Below are 25,320 nucleotides of genomic sequence, written 5' to 3' on the forward strand. Positions count from 1 at the left end.
TCTTTACAACACTATCATATGCACTCATACACCTATACAGATACTCACACTCTGCCACTCATCCATGGAGTTACTCACACACCTAGTCAGTCCTGTAAAGAATCAATCACACTTCCATTTTTTAATCTATACAGTTAAACATAGAGCACCTTACATTTTCAAACATATACTAACACATACTTACTCTCTTATACAATCATTGATACAAGTACACATTGATCTGCACAGAGTCACACACCTCCCAGCCAGCCACACACACACTCAGTCTCCCATACAAATACTTGAGCAATCAATCAATAACCCATATAGTTACTCATATAGCTACTGATCAACACATGCAGCAGTTTACAGAACAACAGACATAATGATGCACAAATTATTACATCATTCATGACATGGTCAGTGACATCACTGATGACATCACTGATGACATCTCAAATGACATCACTGATGACATCACTGATGACATCATCCAGTGACTGTGTGTTTCTGTAAAGTTTAAATATGTTTTACATATTGAAGAATGAGTAGATGTAGAAGTGTCTGGATGAAGGATTTAGTAGGTGCGTGACTGACTGTATGAGTGAGTGATTAAATGTGTCTCACTGAGTGCATGGGTTAGTGACTAAACTGTCTTATGAGATGTCATCAGTGATGTCATTTGAGATGTCATCAGTGATGTCATCAGTGATGTCACTGACCATGTCATGAATGATGTAATATGTGACATCATCAGCAGTGGATTGCGGGTGCGCGATATATAGTTAGTGCAACTAACTATATATGGAATTTCAATGGTTTTGTGTGAGTAAAATAAGGTTTTTTAAATGCTAATTCCTAACTATATATGGTCTATAACCTATGGTTTTTTCAGTGAATATATATATATATATATATATATATATATTTATATATTTCACGCTCCACGTCTTTCTCTGTTCTTCAAAAAGACACAGCACTCACGGGGGAGAGTCGTAGATTTTATTTTGACTCTTCAGACGCGTTTCGGCATACGCCTTCCTCGGTGGTACGAGGAGGCACAACACCATCTATTTTTTAAATACCCATCACATGATCAGCTGCTCACAGAGCATCAACATAAATGTAGGACTAATGTATTTACATGAATTTTCAGCGCCATCTTGGAATAATGTTAAACAAAGTATATACAAATGTACCAATACATGCTGCTTAAACATTTCCTTTTTCCGATACTCTCCAATCCATTTATATGCATGGTTAATCAATCACTTCGGGATACTTATCCACATTATGCCCTGAATGGGCCTTTCCTGCGCATTTCCATTCTACATAGTGCCATGAATTGGCTATCTTAAATACCAGTCCTACTACAAAAGAAAGAAAATGTGCACCAAACCCCAATACTAACATAAAACCATAATAATAAACAATAATAAAAATGAAATACAATTACTAAAATAAAATCACTACATCTACTTCGTCATAATCAGATCACATTCCTTGCCTAGAATTGAAATTGATTAAAGTATTTACATCGTAGTTCTCACATTTTTATTACACACTGAAATATTTACTGCTCTCGCTGCTCATCATCAAGTACATACATCTACGTAGGTTAAGGGGCCCCTTATCCTAAGTGCACTGCCATTTCCTCATTTCTATTCATGCCTCCAGGTATTTTTGTACAGAGATCTATAATGTAATGAGACTCTAGTCTTCCTAATCTCATAAGTCTGTCCCCCCCTCTCACATTTGTGGGGACATGATCTATAGCAAAGAATGTTAGCAGGTTACTGTTGCAATCGTGATGTTTCTGAAAATGCCTGGCCACCGGGTATGTTACATCACTTTTATTGATGGCCCGCATCTGTTCTAAAATACGGATTTTCGTTTGATGGATTGTGCTCCCTATATACCGTAGTCCACATGGACATGTTAAACAATATACGGTATAAGGTGTAGTGCAAGTCAGGAATTTCCTTATCCACCTTGTCGTCTCTGCCACCTTATAAGGTGTAAATCTCTTACTGGTCTTGCAGGCTTTGCATCTCCCACACGGGTAAAAACCGTTAAGTGGCTCACCAAACGGTTTTGGTAGTGGTTGAGAAAAGTGACTTTTTGTGAGTGAGTCTCTTAGGGCTCTCGCCCATCTAAAGATCACCATAGGACGCGTAGGTAAATCCATCCCAATAATGGGATCTGTCCTCAACAAATTCCAGTTCTTTGTTAGGATCTTACGCAAATTGCCTGCCCCATTAGAATAGGTCTTAATCATTCTAAAAGGATTACTCTCTCCTGACTTGGATTTCTGTATGAAAAGATCTTTTCTTGGTTTAGCCTGTACTCTACTGAGTGTGTCTTCCAGCGAGTTACTATCATAGCCTCTAGCCTTAAATCTCTAAATACTCGCTTCAGCATAGAACCTAAAGTCATCCTCCGTAGTGCAGTTTCTTTTGATCCTGAGTAATTCCCCATAGGGGATACTCCGGATCAGTTTTGGAGGATGACTACTGGATGAGTGCAAAATCCAGTTCCCCGCCGTAGATTTGCGGTAAAGTGTCATATTTAATTTCCCATCCCTTACTACTATCTCTAGGTCAAGAAAGCTAAGATTGGTATAGCTGATTTCTGCAGTAAACCTCAAATTGTACTCATTCTCATTCAGTGTGTTAACATATTGGGCAGCTGATTCCTCTGACCCCCTCCATATGAGGAAGAGGTCATCAATATACCTGTACCAGGCCACAATGTGCTGAGTCCACTCACTATTCTGAGCAGCCCAGGCCACCCGCTCCTCCCATCAGCCTACGAAAAGATTAGCAAAACTGGGTGAGAAGCAGGCGCCCATCGCCACTCCAATAAGTTGCCTGTAGTGTTGGTCCTGGTACATAAAGATGTTATTCTGTAAGCTAAAAGACAAAAATTCTAACAGCATGGTGTTGTGTTCAGAGAACTTTGCTGGTTTCGTCCCCAAGAAACTTTCTCTTGCTTTTAGGCCCTCCTCATGCCCCATGTTCGTATAAAGGCTGGCGATATCCATTGCCACCATACAATCACCTTCTCGCCATACAAGTTTCTCAATTTTTTCAAGAAATTCCTTAGTGTCCCTGATATGGCTGCGAAGCGTTTTTACAAAATCAGTTAAAAAATAGTCAATATACACCAATAAATACTCCAACAAACTACCTTGTGCACTCACCATTGGTCTTCCAGGGGGCTTGAGACTGTCCTTATGTACTTTGGGTAAGTGGTAGAAGCTTGGAGTGAAAGGATTCATACATCTCAGATATAGATATTCATCTGTTTCTAATTGTCCTTTGTCATACCACTATCGAAGCATTTGATGGCAGTCTGTAATACTTTTCAGATACTCTTGTTTCCCGCGTATGGAAATACATACAATTACGAGCAGGAGCTGCATGCTGATTGGCTGTTAATACTCCAAACCAGGAAGTGTTGGCAGCCATGTTGTTTGTCGGGAGAGCAGAGTCACAAGAAAACAGTAAAACAAAATTGAGAAATAAGGAAACGGGGCAGGGTAGAAACATTCTGAGCCTATAGTCTTAGTCAGGGGGTGGTACATAGATCTTTAGGCTCAATTTTTATTTTTTTAAGATTAAAAAATTGCGGGGTACACATGCAGTACTTGTACACGGTGGAAAAGGTGAAAAAAAAGTAGAAGTCCGTTTTATTCATTAAGTCCCGGGGGCAAATTACGGGGGCAATTTTTCTGCATAATGGGGGCTTGAAACATGCCCCGAGCACTGGGGAACGGAACTCCTCTGGTTTTATTTTAAAGTATGGGGGGTTACGGTCCTACTCCCCGCAGTCTCGGTGAGCGACACCACTCTGGTCTTTTTAAAAAAAAAATATTTTTTGAGGTCTCTCTCTCTCTACACGTCGCGGGGAACGCCACATTTTGGGGGCAGTGATATGTAAAATGACCTTCCAGTTCTGGGTACCTGCATTGCCTGGAGTTTTTTTATTAATGTTGGGAGGGTGGGCTTGATAATACGTCCTTGTTAATTGCCATAGAAGCCTATGTTCTGGTGTTAATATGGGTTTCTATGGGAAATAACAAGGCCGTATTATCATGGTCATTATCGCCATTTTATCAGCAGTTTCTTGTCAATAAAACAGCGATAATTATAACACCGGTCCTTGATAATATGCACCTAAGTTTAAAGGTCAAAAAAAGAGCAATGAGCGATATTATCAACAAAAGGCTATACATTATCGTCGCTTTTATCGGCAGGAAACTGCCGATGAAGCGTAGATAATGGGCTTGATAATATGCCCCTGTGAATAACCATAGGGGCCCAGGTTAACACCAGATCCTGGGCTGCTATGGGAAGTTACAAGGGCCTATTATCAAGCGCATAATCGACGCTTTATCGGCAGCTTCCTGTCGATAAAAGCGGCGATAATGTATCGCCTTTTGTTGATAACATGTTCCTTCATTTCTATGATATTATGTAAAGCTTTCCTTTTTTTGGCGTCACAGTTGTACTCTCTTTGCATGCTCAGCGTCGTTTCGAAGCCCATGTTTTCTTTTTCTTCAAGTTCAACAAGCAAACCTTTCTTTATATCAGTTAGTACATCTGTTGTTTTCTGTTACCGGTTCGTATGTGTCATCCGCTGCTGTACTTTTGTACAGTATTAATAGTAATTTTTTTTATATATTTATTTGAAAGGTAGTGCCGAGGCACCAAACGTTGACTACGTACTCCGTCCACCGCCATTTTAGTAGTTTCTCACCGTTGTTTTTATTATATCTGTTAGTTAGAACTCAGTAGTTTTCAATCCTAATCTTGAATATCTTACTATAGCATTTCAACATTATTTTTATTGTGAGCCGTCATACCCCTCCCCCACAAAGTAAAAGAAGTATGTAGTTTTTTTTATTAACTTTTATTAAACAATAAATATAAACGAAACTCAATTATAACTATATTAGAACTGGAAAAATAACTTAAACAATGTTATAAACAAATTGTGAAATGGATTCCAAAAGGTGTCCGATTGGTAATCTGCAAAAGAAAAAATAAAATTAGAGTTTAGAATTATGTAGATGTGAGTAAATGAGCTGAAGCATTACGGGGCATATTATCAAGAACGGCGAAAAAATTATCGCTGTTTCAGCGTTAGGAAACTGCAGCTAAAGGGGCGATAATGGGCTTGATAATATGCTGTTGTAAATTCCCAAAGCAGTCCAGGCTTTTCTTTTGAACAAAATTGCTTCCAAATTGTCCAATATATCAGGCTCAAAGCTACCATTTTGTGGCCACTGTAAAACACCATCTTTCTTCGTGTATCAGATCCATGTCTCATTAAAGGCAATGGGGCCAACACCATGTTTAGAATAGAGCTCATAGGTGGGAGTTCCAACCTGAGGAATCGGACAAGAGCCCTTGAGCCGGGAGTCCCTATTACAACTGAAACAACAAAACTTCCGAAATTTACTAAAACCAGGCATCTTAAATTCACTGGTCCGTTTACCAACTTCAAGGGGTTAAAGCAAAGAAACACAGCACAAACGTACTCACCCCTTGGCTTCGGCTATTGCAACAGTCGAATAACAAAATTCATAAACAAAACAAAGAATTGGGCGCTACCCACGAATACTTAACTAAATGGTCTTCTCACGCCAACAGAGGTCCGTCTAACGTCTCGCGATACCAGTCATCACCAGAGGGTCCAAGACAGGGCGGCAGTCAGGGCAGCAGTCGTCAGCAGCCGTCGGAAAGGAGTAGCCGCGCTGCAAGAGACCTTAGGTCCACTTCGACATACAGGGGTCGCTTGACGTGGTTCGCAATCCTCCGGAATTTTATTGCGAGGCTTCTCACGACACTCGGGCTGAACCGCTACCACTGAAACCGCCCCACGTGGGCACCAGTTGGAGAACCGGGCCTTATGGGCCTGGCGGCGCAGGGCACGCCTTAAATCCCCGAGTTCACCTGCCTTGTCGAACAGAGACACTCTGTTGGGCGTAGAAAACCAGGTCTATTAGCTGCAGCCAAGCACAGTTGTCCCAGAAGTACATACAAGGTATATTCTGAGGAGACTGCCACTTCAGTCCGTGGCGCACAATCTTTTATAGAACACATATTTACAAAGTCTACTCCCTGTACATACAAAGCAAGCCAATAGGAAAAGTTGGAAAACAAGCTATCGGGTGTCCCAAATACGCCCCTCTCTCAAACCCCGTGTGTTACCCCTCCCAATAAATTAATCAGTGCTAGTACCGACAATCCAATTTGCAGGTGGCAGGACGTATTTGTGTGCCTCAAAGGATAGATGTGTAATAAGAGCACACAAGGAGAGAATAGCGAAGGCCAGTCGGATAAGATAATGTAAGGAAAGAATAGGAGAAGCCAAATAGTCAGTCGAGACAGGGATCAATCAACCCAGACATGGATTAGCAAACTCAGCCAGACCCTCACATCGGTTTCGTAAACAAGGGCAGAGAGTTACTCTTTAACAGAAGAGACACGTAGCAGCTGAGAAAAGCAAAAACACTCTGTTTGCCGTGCTGCCTGAGTGAGGGCAACACAAAATGGCGACGAGACACAAAATGGCGGCTAAATACGGGATAAAGTCAGAAACCGAAGAACCTCACGTGCCCTAACCTCGCAGTCACCAGCCATTAAATCAAGGTGCCCTGTACTGCCTGGGTGAAAAGCATGATCATGACAGGATTATGGGCTGAGTGGTCACAGCACCTTATCTGGCACATGGCTTGACTTTAGCAAGGCGTCCTTCAGCATCTGGTTGCTGCCACTCTGTTCTTCCCGTGTAATGTCTCGAAAGGATAGCCTTTGGAGGCATTGGAGATTATTTTGCTGAATTTTTTTCATTTAATTATTTCTATGGGAACTTAAGGCCTGCCAGAGATCAGATGTGCACTGCCGACGCCAGGTCTCACCCTTGGTTACCCAGTCTCAGAGCCGGCTCCTCTACCTCTTCTGCCCTGAAAGGGGGGGCTCTGTGCAAAATTCAGACATCGGCACATATATAACTCGCTGCCTATATGATCCTTGGAATGCACTCTTAAACGTTTTATGAATCCGTGTGGTCTTGCACCCTTAGATTCATGTATCAATAAAATCATTTATATTCCGCATAGTGAGCTGGACAGCTTTTAATGCACATCACACTGGAGTGGTCAAAAGACCTCCCCCCACGGGGACACCGTGATTCTACACTTAATCCTTCTGCTGGTGAGCAAAAGCCTTAAGATTGCACGCTCCCTGATTCATTTGGTGTTTGATCACTTGTTCATGGAAGTTAATGCCGATTCATCAACTAACAGGGTTCAAATGCAGAGTTCCCTTGCAGTGAATCCAGCTATGAGAGAATGTTTATTGAGTGTTCATTTCATTTACAAACACATGCGTCCTAACACCCATACTCTGCTCTGGAAGTGCCTGGCCTCAGCTTTCTCATATTAATAGTAGCGGTGGGTGTAATTTGCTTAGTCGCGCTCCGCAAAACTCTGAAAAATGCAAACAAGCAAATAATTCTGCAAAGCCGCGATTTTTGCCAATTTCGCATTCTCTGCGGAACACTAAATTACCCAAATTCCGCAAGCGGAACGGAATTTACCGCCCAGGCCTAATGATTGGAAGCTAAACAACCTGGGAAATTTTGACAGTCCCCAGGAGGCCACTTGATTCTTGTAAAAAATATCGTCCGCTGCACACACGCATTACTGAATGTCGATTCAGCAGATTTAACAGGAAGTGTCCCCTCTGGGCTGCATGTAGCTTTATTTATTACGTATGCAAGATCAGCACCTGTTAACCCTGGCTCACCTGTCTTGGAACTCCTCAATGAGCTTATAGAATTGCACCAAAAACAGTCTGCAGTTTCAACCTCTTGTTCTAAGGAGGTGCCACCACCTGTAATTGCTGATAACCATAGGCGGGGTACGTGACACCAAGTATTATTTGACTATAAAGTGTATTCTGGGATCTGCCACTGGTCTGTTGTTCACTGGTCAGCTTTTGCAGGTCTCCTATTCTAGAAATTCATGAAAGGGTCTTCAATAAATGACGAGACCTTTTTTACAAATAGGTCACATACAAGCAACTGGGGTGGCAGAGTGGGCTAAAGAACGGTGATGGATTAAACCCAGATCTTTTGACTGGGTGTGAGTGTTTGATTGGTTCAGATGCTCCGTCCATCACCACCCCCTTTTGTACCACTTTTGACTGCCATTAGTGTGGCAGGGTATGCTCAGACGTGAGTCCCTTGCTCACTGTGCCACTGGATTCAAGCAAGCCGGGCTGAAGACAGCTGTAATGCCAGAAACTGGTCCTCGGAAGCTTGTTTCCGGTCCAGGAAAGGCATGGGTTGGCAGTTCGGGCTGGACTGTTCCCATGAGGCGCAGGGTCAGACTGATTTGCATATAGCCATGTCTAAACTGGGGTGGCAAAGTGGGCTAAAGAACGGTGATGGATTAAACCCAGATCTTTTGACTGGGTGTGAGTGTTTGATTGGTTCAGATGCTCCCTCCATCACCACCCCCTTTTGTACCACTTTTGGCCGCCATTAGTGTGGCAGGGTATGCTCAGACGTGAGTCCCTTGCTCACTTTGCCACTGGATTCAAGCAAACCGGGCTGAAGACGGCTGTAATGCCAGAAACCGGTCCTCGGAAGCTTGTTTCCGGTCCAGGGAAGGCATGGCTTGGCAGTTCAGGCTGGACTGTTCCCATGAGGCACAGGGTCAGACTGATTTGCATATAGCCATGTCTGTCCTAGGGTGGCAGAGTGGGCTAAAGAACGGTGATGGATTAAACCCAGATCTTTTGACTGGGTGTGAGTGTTGATTGGTCAGATGCTCCGTCCATCACCACCCCCTTTTGTACCGCTTTTTGCTGCCATTAGTGTGGCAGGGTATGCTTAGACGTGAGTCCCTTGCTCACTTTGCCACTGGATTCAAGCAAGCGGGGCGAAGACGGCTGTAATGCCTGAAACCGGACCTCGGAAGCTTGTTACCGGTCCAGGGAAGGCATGGCTTGGCAGTTCGGGCTGGACTGTTCCCATGATGCACAGGGCCAGACTGATTTGCATATAGCCATGTCTGAACTGGGGTGGCAGAGTGGGCTAAAGAACGGTGATGGATTAAACACAGATCTTTTGACTGGGTGTGAGTGTTTGATTGGTTCAGATGCTCCATCCATCACCACCCCCTTTTGTACCGCTTTTGGCCGCCGTTAGTGTGGCAGGGTATGCTCAGACGTGAGTCCCTTGCTCACTTTGCCACTGGATTCAAGCAAGCCGGGCTGAAGACAGCTGTAATGCCAGAAACTGGTCCTCGGAAGCTTGTTTCCGGTTCAGGGAAGGCATGGGTTGGCAGTTCGGGCTGGACTGTTCCCATGAGGCACAGGGTCAGACTGATTTGCATATAGCCATGTCTGAACTGGGGTGGCAGAGTGGGCTAAAGAACGGTAATGGATTAAACCCAGATCTTTTGACTGGGTGTGAGTGTTTGATTGGTTCAGATGCTCCATCCATCACCACCCCCTTTTGTACCGCTTTTGGCCGCCATTAGTGTGGCAGGGTATGCTCAGACGTGAGTCCCTTGCTCACTTTGCCACTGGATTCAAGCAAGCCGGGCTGAAGACAGCTGTAATGCCAGAAACCGGTCCTCGGAAGCTTGTTTCCGGTCCAGGGAAGGCATGGCTTGGCAGTTCGGGCTGGACTGTTCCCATGAGGCACAGGGTCAGACTGATTTGCATATAGCCATGTCTGAACTGGGGTGGCAGAGTGGGCTAAAGAACGGTGATGGATTAAACCCAGATCTTTTGACTGGGTGTGAGTGTTTGATTGGGTCAGATGCTCCGTCCATCACCACCCCCTTTTGTACCGCTTTTGGCCGCCATTAGTGTGGCAGGGAATGCTCAGACGTGAGTCCCTTGCTCACTTTGCCACTGGATTCAACCAAGCCGGGCTGAAGACGGCTGTAATGCCAGAAACCGGTCCTCGGAAGCTTGTTTCCGCTCCAGGGAAGGCATGGCTTGGCAGTTCGGGCTGGACTGTTCCTATGAGGCACAGGGTCAGACTGATTTGCATATAGCCATGTCTGAACTGGGGTGGCAGAGTGGGCTAAAGAACGGTGATGGATTAAACCCAGATCTTTTGACTGGGTGTGAGTGTTTGATTGGTCAGATGCTCCGTCCATCACCACCCCCTTTTGTACCGCTTTTGGCCGCCATTAGTGTGGCAGGGTATGCTTAGACGTGAGTCCCTTGCTCACTTTGCCACTGGATTCAAGCAAGCGGGGCGAAGACGGCTGTAATGCCTGAAACCGGACCTCGGAAGCTTGTTACCGGTCCAGGGAAGGCATGGCTTGGCAGTTCGGGCTGGACTGTTCCCATGATGCACAGGGTCAGACTGATTTGCATATAGCCATGTCTGAACTGGGGTGGCAGAGTGGGCTAAAGAACGGTGATGGATTAAACGCAGATCTTTTGACTGGGTGTGAGTGTTTGATTGGTTCAGATGCTCCATCCATCACCACCCCCTTTTGTACCGCTTTTGGCCGCCATTAGTGTGGCAGGGTATGCTCAGACGTGAGTCCCTTGCTCACTTTGCCACTGGATTCAAGCAAGCCGGGCTGAAGACAGCTGTAATGCCAGAAACCGGTCCTCGGAAGCTTGTTTCCGGTCCAGGGAAGGCCTGGCTTGGCAGTTCGGGCTGGACTGTTCCCATGAGGCGCAGGGTCAGACTGATTTGCATATAGCCATGTCTAAACTGGGGTGGCAGAGTGGGCTAAAGAACGGTGATGGATTAAACCCAGATCTTTTGACTGGGTGTGAGTGTTTGATTGGTTCAGATGCTCCCTCCATCACCACCCCCTTTTGTACCGCTTTTGGCCGCCATTAGTGTGGCAGGGTATGCTCAGACATGAGTCCCTTGCTCACTTTGCCACTGGATTCAAGCAAACCGGGCTGAAGACGGCTGTAATGCCAGAAACCGGTCCTCGAAGCTTGTTTCCAGTCCAGGGAAGGCATGGCTTGGCAGTTCGGGCTGGACTGTTCCCATGAGGCACAGGCTCAGACTGATTTGCATTTAGCCATGTCTGACCTAGGGTGGCAGAGTGGGCTAAAGAACGGTGATGGATTAAACCCAGATCTTTTGACTGGGTGTGAGTGTTGATTGGTCAGATGCTCCGTCCATCACCACCCCTTTTTGTACCGCTTTTTGCCCCCATTAGTGTGGCAGGGTATGCTTAGACGTGAGTCCCTTGCTCACTTTGCCACTGGATTGAAGCAAGCGGGGCGAAGACGGCTGTAATGCCTGAAACCGGACCTCGGAAGCTTGTTACCGGTCCAGGGAAGGCATGGCTTGGCAGTTCAGGCTGGACTGTTCCCATGATGCACAGGGTCAGACTTATTTGCATATAGCCATGTCTGAACTGGGGTGGCAGAGTGGGCTAAAGAACGGTGATGGATTAAACGCAGATCTTTTGACTGGGTGTTAGTGTTTGATTGGTTCAGATGCTCCATCCATCACCACCCCCTTTTGTACCGCTTTTGGCCGCCATTAGTGTGGCAGGGTATGCTCAGACGTGAGTCCCTTGCTCACTTTGCCACTGGATTCAAGCAAGCCGGGCTGAAGACAGCTGTAATGCCAGAAACCCGTCCTCGGAAGCTTGTTTCCGGTTCAGGGAAGGCATGGGTTGGCAGTTCGGGCTGGACTGTTCCCATTAGGCACAGGGTCAGACTGATTTGCATATAGCCATGTCTGAACTGGGGTGGCAGAGTGGGCTAAAGAACGGTGATGGATTAAACCCAGATCTTTTGACTGGGTGTGAGTGTTTGATTGGTTCAGATGCTCCATCCATCACCACCCCCTTTTGTACCGCTTTTGGCTGCCATTAGTGTGGCAGGGTATGCTCAGACGTGAGTCCCTTGCTCACTTTGCCACTGGATTCAAGCAAGCCGGGCTGAAGATAGCTGTAATGCCAGAAACCGGTCCTCGGAAGCTTGTTTCCGGTCCAGGGAAGGCATGGCTTGGCAGTTCGGGCTGGACTGTTCCCATGAGGCACAGGGTCAGACTGATTTGCATATAGCCATGTCTGAACTGGGGTGGCAGAGTGGGCTAAAGAACGGTAATGGATTAAACCCAGATCTTTTGACTGGGTGTGAGTGTTTGATTGGTTCAGATGCTCCGTCCATCACCACCCCCTTTTGTACCGCTTTTGGCCGCCATTAGTGTGGCAGGGAATGCTCAGACGTGAGTCCCTTGCTCACTTTGCCACTGGATTCAACCAACCCGGGCTGAAGACGGCTGTAATGCCAGAAACCGGTCCTCGGAAGCTTGTTTCCGGTCCAGGGAAGGCATGGCTTGGCAGTTCGGGCTGGACTGTTCCTATGAGGCACAGGGTCAGACTGATTTGCATATAGCCATGTCTGAACTGGGGTGGCAGAGTGGGCTAAAGAACGGTGATGGATTAAACCCAGATCTTTTGACTGGGTGTGAGTGTTTGATTGGTCAGATGCTCCGTCCATCACCACCCCCTTTTGTACCGCTTTTGGCCGCCATTAGTGTGGCAGGGAATGCTCAGACGTGAGTCCCTTGCTCACTTTGCCACTGGATTCAACCAAGCCGGGCTGAAGACGGCTGTAATGCCAGAAACCGGTCCTCGGAAGCTTGTTTCCGGTCCAGGGAAGGCATGGCTTGGCAGTTCGGGCTGGACTGTTCCTATGAGGCACAGGGTCAGACTGATTTGCATATAGCCATGTCTGAACTGGGGTGGCAGAGTGGGCTAAAGAACGGTGATGGATTAAACCCAGATCTTTTGACTGGGTGTGAGTGTTTGATTGGTCAGATGCTCCGTCCATCACCACCCCCTTTTGTACCGCTTTTGGCCGCCATTAGTGTGGCAGGGTATGCACAGACGTGAGTCCCTTGCTCACTTTGCCACTGGATTCAAGCAAGCCGGGCTGAAGACGGCTGTAATGCCAGAAACTGGTCCTCGGAAGCTTGTTTCCGGTCCAGGGAAGGCATGGCTTGGCAGTTCGGGCTGGACTGTTCCCATGAGGCACAGGGTCAGACTGATTTGCATATAGCCATGTCTGAACTGGGGTGTCAGAGTGGGCTAAAGAACGGTGATGGATTAAACCCAGATCTTTTGACTGGGTGTGAGTGTTTGATTGATTCAGATGCTCCGTTATCACCACTCCCTTTTGTACCGAGGAGATTGTTGAAGCCAGGCATGACTATATGATGGCAGATATAAAAGTCAAGAACAATTGGGATGAGAAGAATTGCCAAGATGTATTAGGTGCTGCTGAATCACATGATAAAAAACCCTTTTGACACACAATCACACATGGAAGCCTGAATAGTACAAATTATTTTCATCATCATCTGTACCTGAAAAATGGCTTACACACTTTTCATCCTTGTTTGCCCCGGCTGATTGTGACGGTTTGATCTTGTGCTCAAGCTCCGGAACTCCCATCACAGCTGCCCCCATGGCAAATATCCCAGAGGCAAGAGAGATCCCTTTCGGTATATCTGACAAAGCAAGCAATGGAAAGACCTCTAGCAGGCGTTCTGCTTCCTGCATGGACTCCAAAACTGAGGAACATGGTTCGTTCTTCTCTCTGGAGTACCTTGTTATTTGATTTAAGTGGATGTATCCGATGTGCTTGAATTTGGGGACTACACACTATTTAGTAGCATATAGGATAATAAAACCAGATACCTTGGACGACACAGTATTCTCTGTGAGACAATTCTTACTAAAAGTCTGGAATAAGCGGAAAACGTTTTGACTTAGTTATCATCTTAATAACCATGATCGAAGTGAATAGAGTTATCTTGGTGTTCTTGGAAGTGCTATGTTTGGCAAAATGAGTATTTTTGCACAATATCGCACTTTAAAATGTTTATCACTCTCTATCAAATGTTCTGTTGGTATTTTTGAAAAGTGCTAAGTTTGGCGAAATAAGTATCTTTGCACTATATCGCACTTTCAAATGTTTATCACTCTCTATCAAATGTTCTGTTGGTATTTTTGAAAAGTGCTAAGTTTGGCGAAATAAGTATCTTTGCACTATATCGCACTTTAAAATGTTTATCACTCCCTATTAAATGTTTTGTTGGTATTTTTGAAAGTGCTATGTTTGGCGAAATAAGTATCTTTGCACTATATCGCACTTTAAAATGTTTATCACTCTCTATCAAATGTTCTGTTGGTATTTTTGAAAGTGCTATGTTTTGCAAAATAAGTATCTTTGCACTATATCGCACTTTCAAATGTTTATCACTCTCTATCAAATGTTCTATTGGTATTTTTTAAAGTGCTGTTTGGCTAATTAGGTGTCCTTGAACTATATTGCACTTTAACATGTCTAGTCCCTTTATGAAATATTGTAGTGCTTCATGATGTTTGACAGCAATATGTAGACAATGATAGTAGCCATGATAGTTGGCTTCTTAGGCCTGTCACTATTGTGAATATTGTTTACTCGGATCCTGAGAGCAATGTATGTCATTTGTTTGCCATATTCTGCATGGGTTCGTATGTGATTTTAACCTCTGCCTTTGTACAATAAAACTGTGGTTAAATAACAAACTGTTTTATTTCAAAAACACATGTTTTAATGTATTAATGCCAATTGTGTATTTTTAACTGTTGGTTTTATGCTTACTTTGATGATTATGGTAACAAAATAATGAATTGATTGATATAAATGTAATGTTTCTGTAGGAGCAAACTTACACTTGCAAATTATTCACAGGTTTAAGTTACCTTTGTGATTTGGCCTGGTACTGCCTCTGTAGACATTAATGCGATCAGCAATTTTTAAAACTTTAATACTATTCAAAAAAGTACTTGTTAAATAGTTCAGCTGACATGACATTTTAAGTCAACTGCTTCACATCTCTGTGTAAGCCACTGATGAGGCATGCACAACTAGATCCTAAGCTGAACCACCTGGAGTTTGTACCAATCCCATATACACATTTGTGAAGTGTGCAGAATGGCTTACACCATTAGGAAGATACTTACAATCAAACTGTGTCTTGAAGTGTTTGAGAGTCACCCATAGATCATATATTCTCAACAACATGACAGGATAAGATATGTGCTGTTGAGCATTGTTATGTTAGTGAGTTTTCTTAAGCGCACAACTGCCTGGGGCATCAAGGTGCTGGATCGGAAGGATTCAGACTACCTAGTGACCTTAGAACTTGCCTTGCATGGATAGAGCTTTGGAATCTGTGTGACTGTGGTGCCTGAGGAACTTTGCATGGCAATGTTTTGCAAGACTGGTGAGAACCTCAGCAGCTCAGCCCAATCCGCAGACTTGAGACCAAGGTGTCACTGTGCAGGAGTTACCCCATGAGGTGGGCCATCAGCATGCATTGTGAGTTCAATGTCTGGCCCTTTGAGAGGTTATCCATTGTGAGCCTCAGCCACACAGCAGGTTTAAAGCAGTAATTGGCTCTTCAAGAGATACTTCAAAGGGTGGTCTATCATTGCTGTGAGCCATAGCATTCCTATGAATTTGAGACACCTTTTGGCCCAGTTAAATGCATTCCATAAGAGGCCAACCATTCCCATGAGCCTTTGTACCCAATTCAAAGTTATATCTGACAGTCAGCAACTTCAGAGCAATAACAATAAGCTTCACAGAAGTCACTTCCTTAACTCAAGGCCAGTGCAACACCTACTTGCAGCCACCTATGGTACCATGACCCATCTGCACTTTCGTTTAGAGCTAGTGGTTGACTCGCACTGCTTTAGGCTGACTGACACTGCCCTGAATGCTTTCCATAACCAACTGAAAGACTGTGCCATAGTTCACTGCCTCTATCGACCATGGATCTTGCAAGAGGCTACAATGTTAAGATATGCATATAATTAATGTATTGTAGTCTGATTGATGTATATATTGTCCCACAACTTAGCAAACAAGAAGAAGTTTAATATGTACTGTTTGCTCACCGAGTAACTCAATCCCATAGTACTTTTAATGTAACTGTACCTGTTTATATGATATCATTAAAGTCTTATTACATTTTATGAAAAAGAAGTACACAATTTAGAAAATCTGTTCCGAATGTGTGCTTCCTGCAATATCTGATGACCCTTCTAATTGTTAAAAAAGAGTAATCTAGCTGTCTTTAAGCTGTACAGGACCTTGGGAATTGGCCTGACGGTGTCTTATTAATGTATGAATCTTGTTCAGGGGTTTTCCCATGAATCCTTTTTCTTTCAGAGACATTTCAATATGGATCTAGTATTTTTTAACATAAAAGTGATATGAGTTGTTTCAGTAGATTAGAATGTAAGGAATAGCTATAAAGAGCTTCCAAATAAACAGATTAGAACATAGTATATATGTATATACATACTTATGTAAGTATTCATGTGTGTATATGGTATTTCAGTAATGTAAACCTACCCAGAAGTCAGCTGAGTACTGTACAGGGTTAAAGGAACCAAAAGGTCCACACGAGATAGGACAGGTAGTTTTGGTTGAGGTTTAACGTAGTGTTCTTTGAAGGGTGGGTCTTCAGCTCCCCTACATTGAAGCATCATTGGGGAGATCCTGAAGGATATGCAGCTGTTGTTCTAGATCCTGGGAGCATTGATTGATTGGGTCTTCTGCTTGGTTTTTTCCTTTTTACACTTTTTAGTCTGAAGTCTGATGGTGTCTTACCGACAGGTGTTTGCGAGAACCACAGATACAGTGATCTTATATGCAAGATAAGTGGGGTTGCTGGTCACTATGTGCCTAATTTAGATCTTGGTGGAGGGGAATACTCTGTCTCAATCCTGACAGTGATCCCGTTCGCCGTATTATGATCCCATTATACCCTATGGAGATCATAATACGATGGACAGGATATCCACCTTGCTTGTGACTGAATATTCTATCCACCGAAATCTAAATGAGGCCCACGGCTTTGTAAAGGATGCAGCTTCTATTGAAGATGGTACAGGCTGACAAGGGGTGCCAATGTAATTCCATTAGGATGAACGGGCATGTAATCATATTTCTCCAGGCTCTGAATGAGACATGCTATGGCATGTAGGATGTCCTTATAAGCTGTCAGTGTGGAATCTGGGAGGTCGTAGAGCAGGGTGTTACCGCCATCCAGCTGCAAGAGTAAAAGGGCTTGAACAGCAGTTCTGAAGTCGCTTACTGGAAGAAACAGTTTTAGTCTCTTTAGAAGAGAGAGCTGTCTTTCTTGGTTCTGGTAACATGTCCCAGTTTGTCCAGGGTGAATACAAATGATTTTATAATTAGTGAAAGTTAACGTTCGAAGTAGGGGGGGCGGAAGACACAAAATTCGACTTTGCAGAATTCCACAAAGTTTTGTAACAACTCTGTGAAATTCTGTGGAGTTCCACCAACGGGCGCAAATAGGCACGTTGCCCTGCGACTTAGCAGTGGAAGCAAATTCTAGCAGCAGCCTTCTGACCACGAACGGTTGTGACTGCCCATGTTAGAAAAATCTCACTGGATGTCCTCCTAGCAACCGGAAAGCATACCGGGGGCTCCAAATCTTGCTCATGCTCAACAGGTTACCATTCTGGTGCGGCATGTGAGAAAAAATTCAGCCACACAGCGATTAGCAAAATTTGCCAGGAACTTCGCTTTACAAAAGTAACTGAATATTTCACCCACCCTTAGATCGGAGCCGTGAAGGTTCATATCAGAGAGCCAGGTTTGCAATATTTCCTGTTTTTTGTTCTGGCAAATGACAAGAATTCTCTCTTGGTTGGGTTGATCTTCTGATAGGTGCTGGATAAGCAGGTCTGGATGTTTGAGGCGCTGGATGTCTGAATCCGAGGGGACTTTCAAGTAAAGTTGTGTCATTTGTATGTTGGTGAATGTTGATGCTGCTATCGGTATATTGGTGAATGTCAATGCTGCTATCGGTATATTGCTGAATGTCGATGCTGCTATCGGTATATTGCTGAATGTCGATGCTGCTATCGGTATATTGGTGAATGTCGATGCTGCTATCGGTATATTGGTGAATGGCGATGCTAGAAAATGATGGAACCCGCACAGCTCGGGTTGTAATCCAAAAGGTTAAACAGGTAAAGTTCTGTAGTGTGCTCAAAGGAAATCGCTGTCTGGCCTGACAGAGAGAAATCCACAAGAACTAATACATTGCCCACCCCTGAAATGGGGAGAGCGCCTCCAAGCACAACTGTGGGGTGACCCAAAGGTCTTATTCCATAAGTAAGATCAATCCAAACACGTAGCTGTGTTATTCCAACTTTCGCAGTTTATTAAACACATTGCAAGTTCATGGCTTAACCATCAATCACTGGATAGTTGGTATTCAGAATGTACTGATCAATATTGAATGCATAGTCACAACAAATCCCGATGCATTTCGGGCCCCGCCCTTCTTCAGGGGATTACTCTACAAACAAAAACGAAAGAATCAATATGTCAGCTAACGATCATCCTCAAAAGTATCAAACATACAGAGTAACATGTGCTGGAGGAAAGAGGGTGAAAGATCAAAATCAAAAGTATAGACCCATCGATAACCGGTGCGTGAAAGATAAAGAAAACGTGAAGACGCATGCTAGCCGTGATCAGGTTCGTGATACAGGACTCTAACGATATTAAGGGGTCCAGTGATGATCAAATGTGCCATCGTTGTGCAAGTGCGCGGTGCTCATAACTATAAACGCTGATCAACGTGCCCAGTGTGCATGCATTCAAGCGCATGCCCTTAAAAACGATTAAGGCTTCAGGTCCCTGTGGGGGTACTTACGTTAGTGAAACTACGCACGGACTCAGCGGAGTTCCGAGCCGGCAACTGTGAACCAAACGCTCTGTGCGGAGGCTGTGTTCACGTGTAGAGAAAGGTCAACATGGAAAAGGGACTGTGGAATAAACGGGCTCCACGGTTGAGCGCCATCTTGGAGTGTGTTGGGATCACAGAGAAGGTAAAGAAAAAGCGAGGTGAAAAAATAAGAAGTGAATATCCAAAAGGGTGAGGTAAGATTGTGAAAAGATCTAAAGAACAGGATGATCATAAACAAAGCAAAGTCACAGATAGCATTGAAATTCCATCCGGTCATTCAGACCATGCGGTACCATGGTGGACAGAAAACGGATCCAGAAGTTTTTACGTTTTAATAAAGTGTTCTTGTTGTTCGTGGTCACCTTTATTTGCTCCAATACCTGGAACTTAAGTTGGGCAACATTGTGTCGGTTCTCGTGAAAGTGTGTGGCTACACTGGATTTCAAGTTATTAGTCCTGATGTTGCTCTTGTGTTCAAGGATGCGAACACGAATCTTTCTTTCAGTGTGGCCGATGTAACATTTACCACAAGGGCATTTAAGTAAATAAATGACATTGCTGCTGTTGCAGGTGGCATTCACTCGTAGTTTAATGGGGTGCCCTTTCAGTGGGTGGTTAGTCGTGTTACCTGGGATGCAGTTATTGCAATTGCTGCAATTGTAGCAAGGTTTTAAGCCTGTGTAGGTGGTCTGAGTAACTGGTTCTTTGACTTTGTTTAGAATCTCTTTCAGATTGCGGCCTCTGGTGAAGGCGAACATGGGTTGCTGATTGAAGAGACCTTAGAAATCTGGTTCCATGGTTAAGATCGGCCAGTGCTTGCGAATGATGCGTTGGAAAGTCTTAGAAATCACTGAGCATTTGGAAACCACAACCATGCGGTCAGAATGTCTCTTAGGTTTGGGTTGGAGGAGTGTTCTCCTCGTGATTTTTTCACTTCTCTCTATGGCCATGTCAAGGATCGGTGGAGGATAACCCCGTGCCTTCAGTTTTTCCAACAAGAACCTCATCTCTTGTTTGCTTTCCTGCTCTTTGGAGACAATGCGTTTCACACGAAGTAGTTGAGCAAAAGGTAAATTGTTCTTTAAGTTCCAAGGATGAAAGCTAGTATAGTGTAAAGTTGAGTTTCGATCTGTGGGTTTGCGGAATAAACTAGTGGACCATTGGCCTGTCTCTTTGTGTATTTCCACGTCTAGATAATGTACACGTCTCTCGTGATAATCCCATGTAAATTGGATTCTGTCATTGATGTTGTTCCAAGTCATTAGAAATTCGACCAGAGTCTCAACTGGCCCACCCCATAGTAGAAAAATGTCATCAATGTAACGTAGATATAATTTTCCATGTTCCGACCACTTGGATTGACTCAAGATGTGTGTTTCCTCAAACTGTTTCATAAAGATATTCGCGTAGCAAGGAGCTGCGCAATTTCCCATGGCCGTACCATTGAGTTGATGCATCCACTTGTCTTGTACAGTAAAATAACTGTGGTAAAGGGTGAACATAGTCAGTTCCATCAGGAACACTTTCAAATCCTGGTCAAGGTCAGATGTCATTAAAGCCTGTTCAACAGCTTCAATACCCCAATCGTGAGGGATGGAGGTATAAAGTGCACAGACGTCCACTGTGCACATAATCAGTTCAGTGTCTTTTAATTCTTCCATGGTGGACTCGAGTTTTAAGAGAAAATCCGTGGTATCACGTACATGTGATCTGATTTTCAGGACAAAAGGCTGAAAGTACTTGTCCAGAAATTTGCCAATGTTTTCATGGATGCTTCCCTTGGTGGATACAATCGGACGAAATGGAGGTTTTGTGGGATGTTTATGGCGATGCTGCCATCGGTATATTGATGATTGTCAATGCTGCTATTGCTATATTGGTGAATGTTGATGCTGCTATCTGTGAGTAGCGGTACAAAAGGGGGTGGTGATGGACGGAGCATCTGAATCAATCAAGCACTCACACCCAGTCAAAAGATCTGGGTTTAATCCATCACCGTTCTTTAGCCCACTCGGCCACCCCAGTTCAGACATGCCTATATGCAAATCAGTCTGACCCTGTGCCTCATGGGAACAGTCCAGCCCGAACTGCCAAGCCATGCCTTCCCTGGACCGGAAACAAGCTTCCGAGGACCGGTTTCTGGCATTCCAGCCGTCTTCAGCCCGGCTTGCTTGAATCCAGTGGCAAAGTGAGCAAGGAACTCATGTCTGAGCATACCCTGCCACACTTGTGGCTGCCAAAAGTGGTACAAAAGGGGGTGGTGATGGACGGAACATCTGAATCAATCAAACACTCACATCCAGTCAAAAGATCTGGGTTTAGTCCATCACCGTTCTTTAGCCCACTCTGCCACCCCAGTTCAGACATGGCTATATGCAAATCAGTCTGACTCTGTGCTTGGCAGTTCGGGCTGGACTGTTTCCATGAGGCACAGGGTCAGACTGATTTGCATATCCACTATCTGTGAGTAGAGCACCAAGCAGCTCCATGTTCAAAGCAGGATTGGAGAGGAAGTTGTTTTTGAATGCACTGACCACAGTATTCAGATGTGCCAAAGACGAGCTGTTGTTGCAATAACGATACCCTTTCTATTCTTGATTATCTTCAGGAGAGCGGGCGGTGCTCTCTGTCAAAGGCCATTGATCAGGCAAGGAGGAAAAGAGGGCATGAATGACTCTTAATCAGGATACGGAAAATAGCATCAGCCGTCATTAACGTGCATTCTCCCTGGTGCACCCGAACCTAATGCATGGTTTGAGCTCATCTACTGTGTCATTTTCTTCCATGAAGAGTCTGAGCTGCCTCCGCATACATACGAACACTTTGGGCAGGAACGGTAAATTGAAGGAAGCGCAGAATTTATTGAGATTCTTTTGATTCACCAACAGTTTTCTTGAGTGATAGTGATGCCTGTCTGATTTTCAGACAATCTAGGAGGCTGTTTCCAGAGACCTAGAATAGCTGAGTGATCCAGTAAGGTGTGACAGAACTACAGGTCCATGGAGCTGGGGGGGTGAAGAGAAATGTGAAGAGGACATGGCCTTGCTAATAGTAATAAACAGGTCTACAGGGGTGACATATTTGACTGAAAACCTGTATACCTTTAAGTACCAGAATGTGTTTTTGTGGTTCTGGTCTTTCACAGTGTGAATAAGTGATAGTTCAATATGTTTCACTTTCTCTACAAAAGAAAGTTGAAACATGCCCACATGTCGCTTTGGGGATATCTGTGATCCCCTCTGAGGAAGCAAAAGTGAATTGAGTCACAATTTAACAGTCTGCGTTATTTAATGTTTCTTTTATCTCTGTATCAGTGTTCCATTTTTGAATGTCGACAGAGAACTAGTCTTGATCAAGGGTGTCCAATTTAGAACAGATCCATGCCAGGTCCACGATTTTGACATCCTGAAAACCTGGCATGGATACAGTCTTTTTAAACCAATATTGGACACCCCTGAGTAAAATGGTAAAATACATGGGATCTGACTTACATTTAAGTTAGATGGTAACAGAAATACTCCAAAGAAGCAGTAGCCCTAAATTAAGAGCAGAATCCTTTTGCTAAATTTCCTCAACCATAATGTTTGCCTGGTAGAGGAACCTCCTGCGGCAGATCACCCTCCACATTTAGCAATTCCACAAAACAAACACAATTCTGATACCAGCAAACTTTAAACCAGACCCCTAAACAGTGATTATCATATAACTATGCCAATATCCAGCTCTCTTGGAATACCATTGGACAGCCCTGTATTAGACCATTCAGCACTGTAATCCCACAATCCACTGAACACCAAGAACTATATAGAATGAATTGTATCTTTGTTTGTATTTTGAAATGCATGACGAGAAGTGACACAAACCCCGTGAACAGCATGAAATGGTAGCATCCAACAGGCATATCCCACTGGGAAGGTGGTCCACGGTCTCCTTCAGAAACACAGTGCAAAGTACTGGACTGAAATACTGATACTCTAGAGCTTTACACATTGGTTTATCAATATTTGTTTGACAAAGTTGAATTTCTGGGTATGTAGTATATAAAAGTAATAATATCATCTATTTTCTTCTAGACTGGAGATGGGCCCGCACATTTGCAGGTAATTGAAGACCTTCCTTTCAGGAATTCTACAGCCCCAATGTGCTTGATGAGCTCTTGATATTATGAATGAATGAGCAGGTGAAACCACAGCAGGGTCTGTGAAAGAGAACTGGAACATCTGCTTGAAGGGGTGCCTGCATCCACATCTGCAGACCCCCTGAGGTCTGTGACAGCTTCGTCTGTTATTGTCATGTGTCAACATGTGTGACGCGCAGCTGGATATAGCACTGTACAGTTATCACCAATGAGCCGCTCCTCTGAGGGTGTGTGAGAAAGAATGAGACCTTCTGCCTGAACAGCTGTTGTACAGATGTCATGAATGTACAGCCTCCTGGAGGTCTTTGGGAGAGAGAAGACCTTCCTTTCAGGAATTCTACAGCCCCAATGTGCTTGATGAGCTCTTGATATTATGAATGAATGAGCAGGTGAAACCACAGCAGGGTCTGTGAAAGAGAAATGGAGACCTTCTGCCTGAACAGCTGTTGTACAGATGTCATGAATGTGCAGCCTCCTGGAGGTCTTAGGGAGAGAGCGGGAACACCAGTCTGAGCTGGTATTGTACAGGCATCTGCAGGTGCAGCACTTCTAGGGGTCAGTGACAGAGAAAGGAAAACCCAACAAGATCTGCCATCAGACAGGCCTGAGCATCAGAAACCCCTGTCAGAGTCCAGAGAGAGCAGAGCCTCTGCCTGGTTTAGTGTTGCACCTACCTCACCACCACAGCTGAGGGGGTTCCTGGGAGAGGGGACATCTCTCCCTGATCTGGCATTATCCAGACATCCGCGTGCAGCCCCTGCGGTGCTACCTGGCCCTGATCTTGGGGGCCGTCAGCTTTAGAAATAGAATGGGTTTAAAAGCACCTTCTGCAGAGTTCCTTGTAAGTCCAGCAGTTTTCATCCAACAATAGCAATGTCAGAATAACGCGGGTCATTAAAGTTCCTGCTGAAGATAATGAAGTAGTGCAGAGGGTTAATATGCCTGCTGCAAAGAACGTGCACTTGTGTAGATCACAGAACTGTAGTTTATGGAGATAGCTCAGTGGGTTACTACTTTTCTCACAGAAATCCTTTTGTTACTTGCAGCTCATTAGTTACAATCCTAATATAACACAGTGGCCTATAAACTGTCATCAAAGAGCTGCAAATTGACAGCTTGGTATAGATTAGACATTTTATCCCCAGTCTCTCATTATTCTACTGTTGCTAAAAAATAATTTGTTTAGGTGGAAATACAGTCTTATTAGTAAAACCAAACCCAACCACTGATGTACGTTCTAAGGGCAATATGTAGGAAGCCTAATTGCGATAACTAATGCTGAAATTCGCAGAATTTCGGCGTTTGCGATCGTAATTTGGGCAGTGTGCTATGTACACACAAAAACCCTAACGCAAAATAAGGTAATCGCAAAATTTGCGATTCCTTATTTTGCGAATGAATATAAGGATTTGCAAACTGCGATTCCTTAAATGCAATGTAGGAAGCACCCAAGTTGTGCGAGTTTGGCTTAAGTAATCGCAAATTACTATCAACTTCAGGTTGGTGATAATTTGCATTTCTTCTAAAAATTCTCTTTTTTGCATTTTTCAAAGTGCCATGCGGCGCACATACATGCCCTTAGGGCATGTATGTGTGCCACATATGCATGAGCATGTGCGCCATATGCCATGGTCATGTATGTGCGCCACATGTGCACACATGTTAGATTCAGGGGTGCAACAGGGTATCCTATTGACACCCTTGCAACCTTGAAATTGCATTCTCAATTTGCCATTCTCTAATTGGGAATCCAAAATTGAGAATGTCTTCCCATTCATTCCTATGGGCCTTCTAGCCCATAGGAATGAATGAGAAGGTATTCCTTACTTACGAATCTCAATTTGCGATTCGCAAATAAAGAATAAGTGGGATTCACAAAATATTTTGCTAATCCTACCGACATTGCGTTTTGCGATTCTCTAATTGCGATTCCCTAAAAATCGCAATTTGAGAATCGCAAACACGTATTACCTACATATGGCCCTTTATCCTGAGTTTGTACTTTTTCAGGCCAAACACTCTCAAAATATACTGCCTACGGGATGACGTGTGATGCCGATACCTTGGAATTTGCATTATTGTAGGCTGATTTACACATGTAGGATTAATTCTCTCTGTATAATGTGTGTGTGCGGTAAAGTGCAATGGGCAGAACTTACGTACCTAAGTAGTGAGTGATGAGGCGTACAACCTTTTCTGATATCTAGAGAAGGCACAGAGATTATCCATGTGCGTTTATAGAGGAATCCTCAATGTGAAACTGACAGTAAAAGAGGCAATTTATCTAATGGTACAAAACAGAAATGTTGTCCCTACCTAGACCATCGCAAATAGAAGAGTTACCTTTCTTGCTGCCTTATCTGGGAGACAAACCCATGGCAGCACTCTGTGTCAAG

The 25,320-nt window shown here is 44.2% G+C and overlaps 1 protein-coding gene across 1 annotated transcript in view; it reads left to right on the forward strand.

Moving 5' to 3' along the window:
- The window catches only part of LOC144752363 (butyrophilin-like protein 9), a 416,572-nt gene that overhangs the window by 298,459 nt on the left and 92,793 nt on the right, over nucleotides 1-25,320 (forward strand). The window contains exon 23 of the mRNA XM_078640298.1: nucleotides 22,860-22,886. Coding sequence (XP_078496424.1) covers nucleotides 22,860-22,886 — 27 coding nt within the window. The remainder of the gene's footprint in view (nucleotides 1-22,859; nucleotides 22,887-25,320) is intronic.

Source organism: Lissotriton helveticus, chromosome 5_1, assembly GCF_964261635.1.
Source record: "Lissotriton helveticus chromosome 5_1, aLisHel1.1, whole genome shotgun sequence".
Classification (NCBI taxonomy): domain Eukaryota; kingdom Metazoa; phylum Chordata; class Amphibia; order Caudata; family Salamandridae; genus Lissotriton; species Lissotriton helveticus.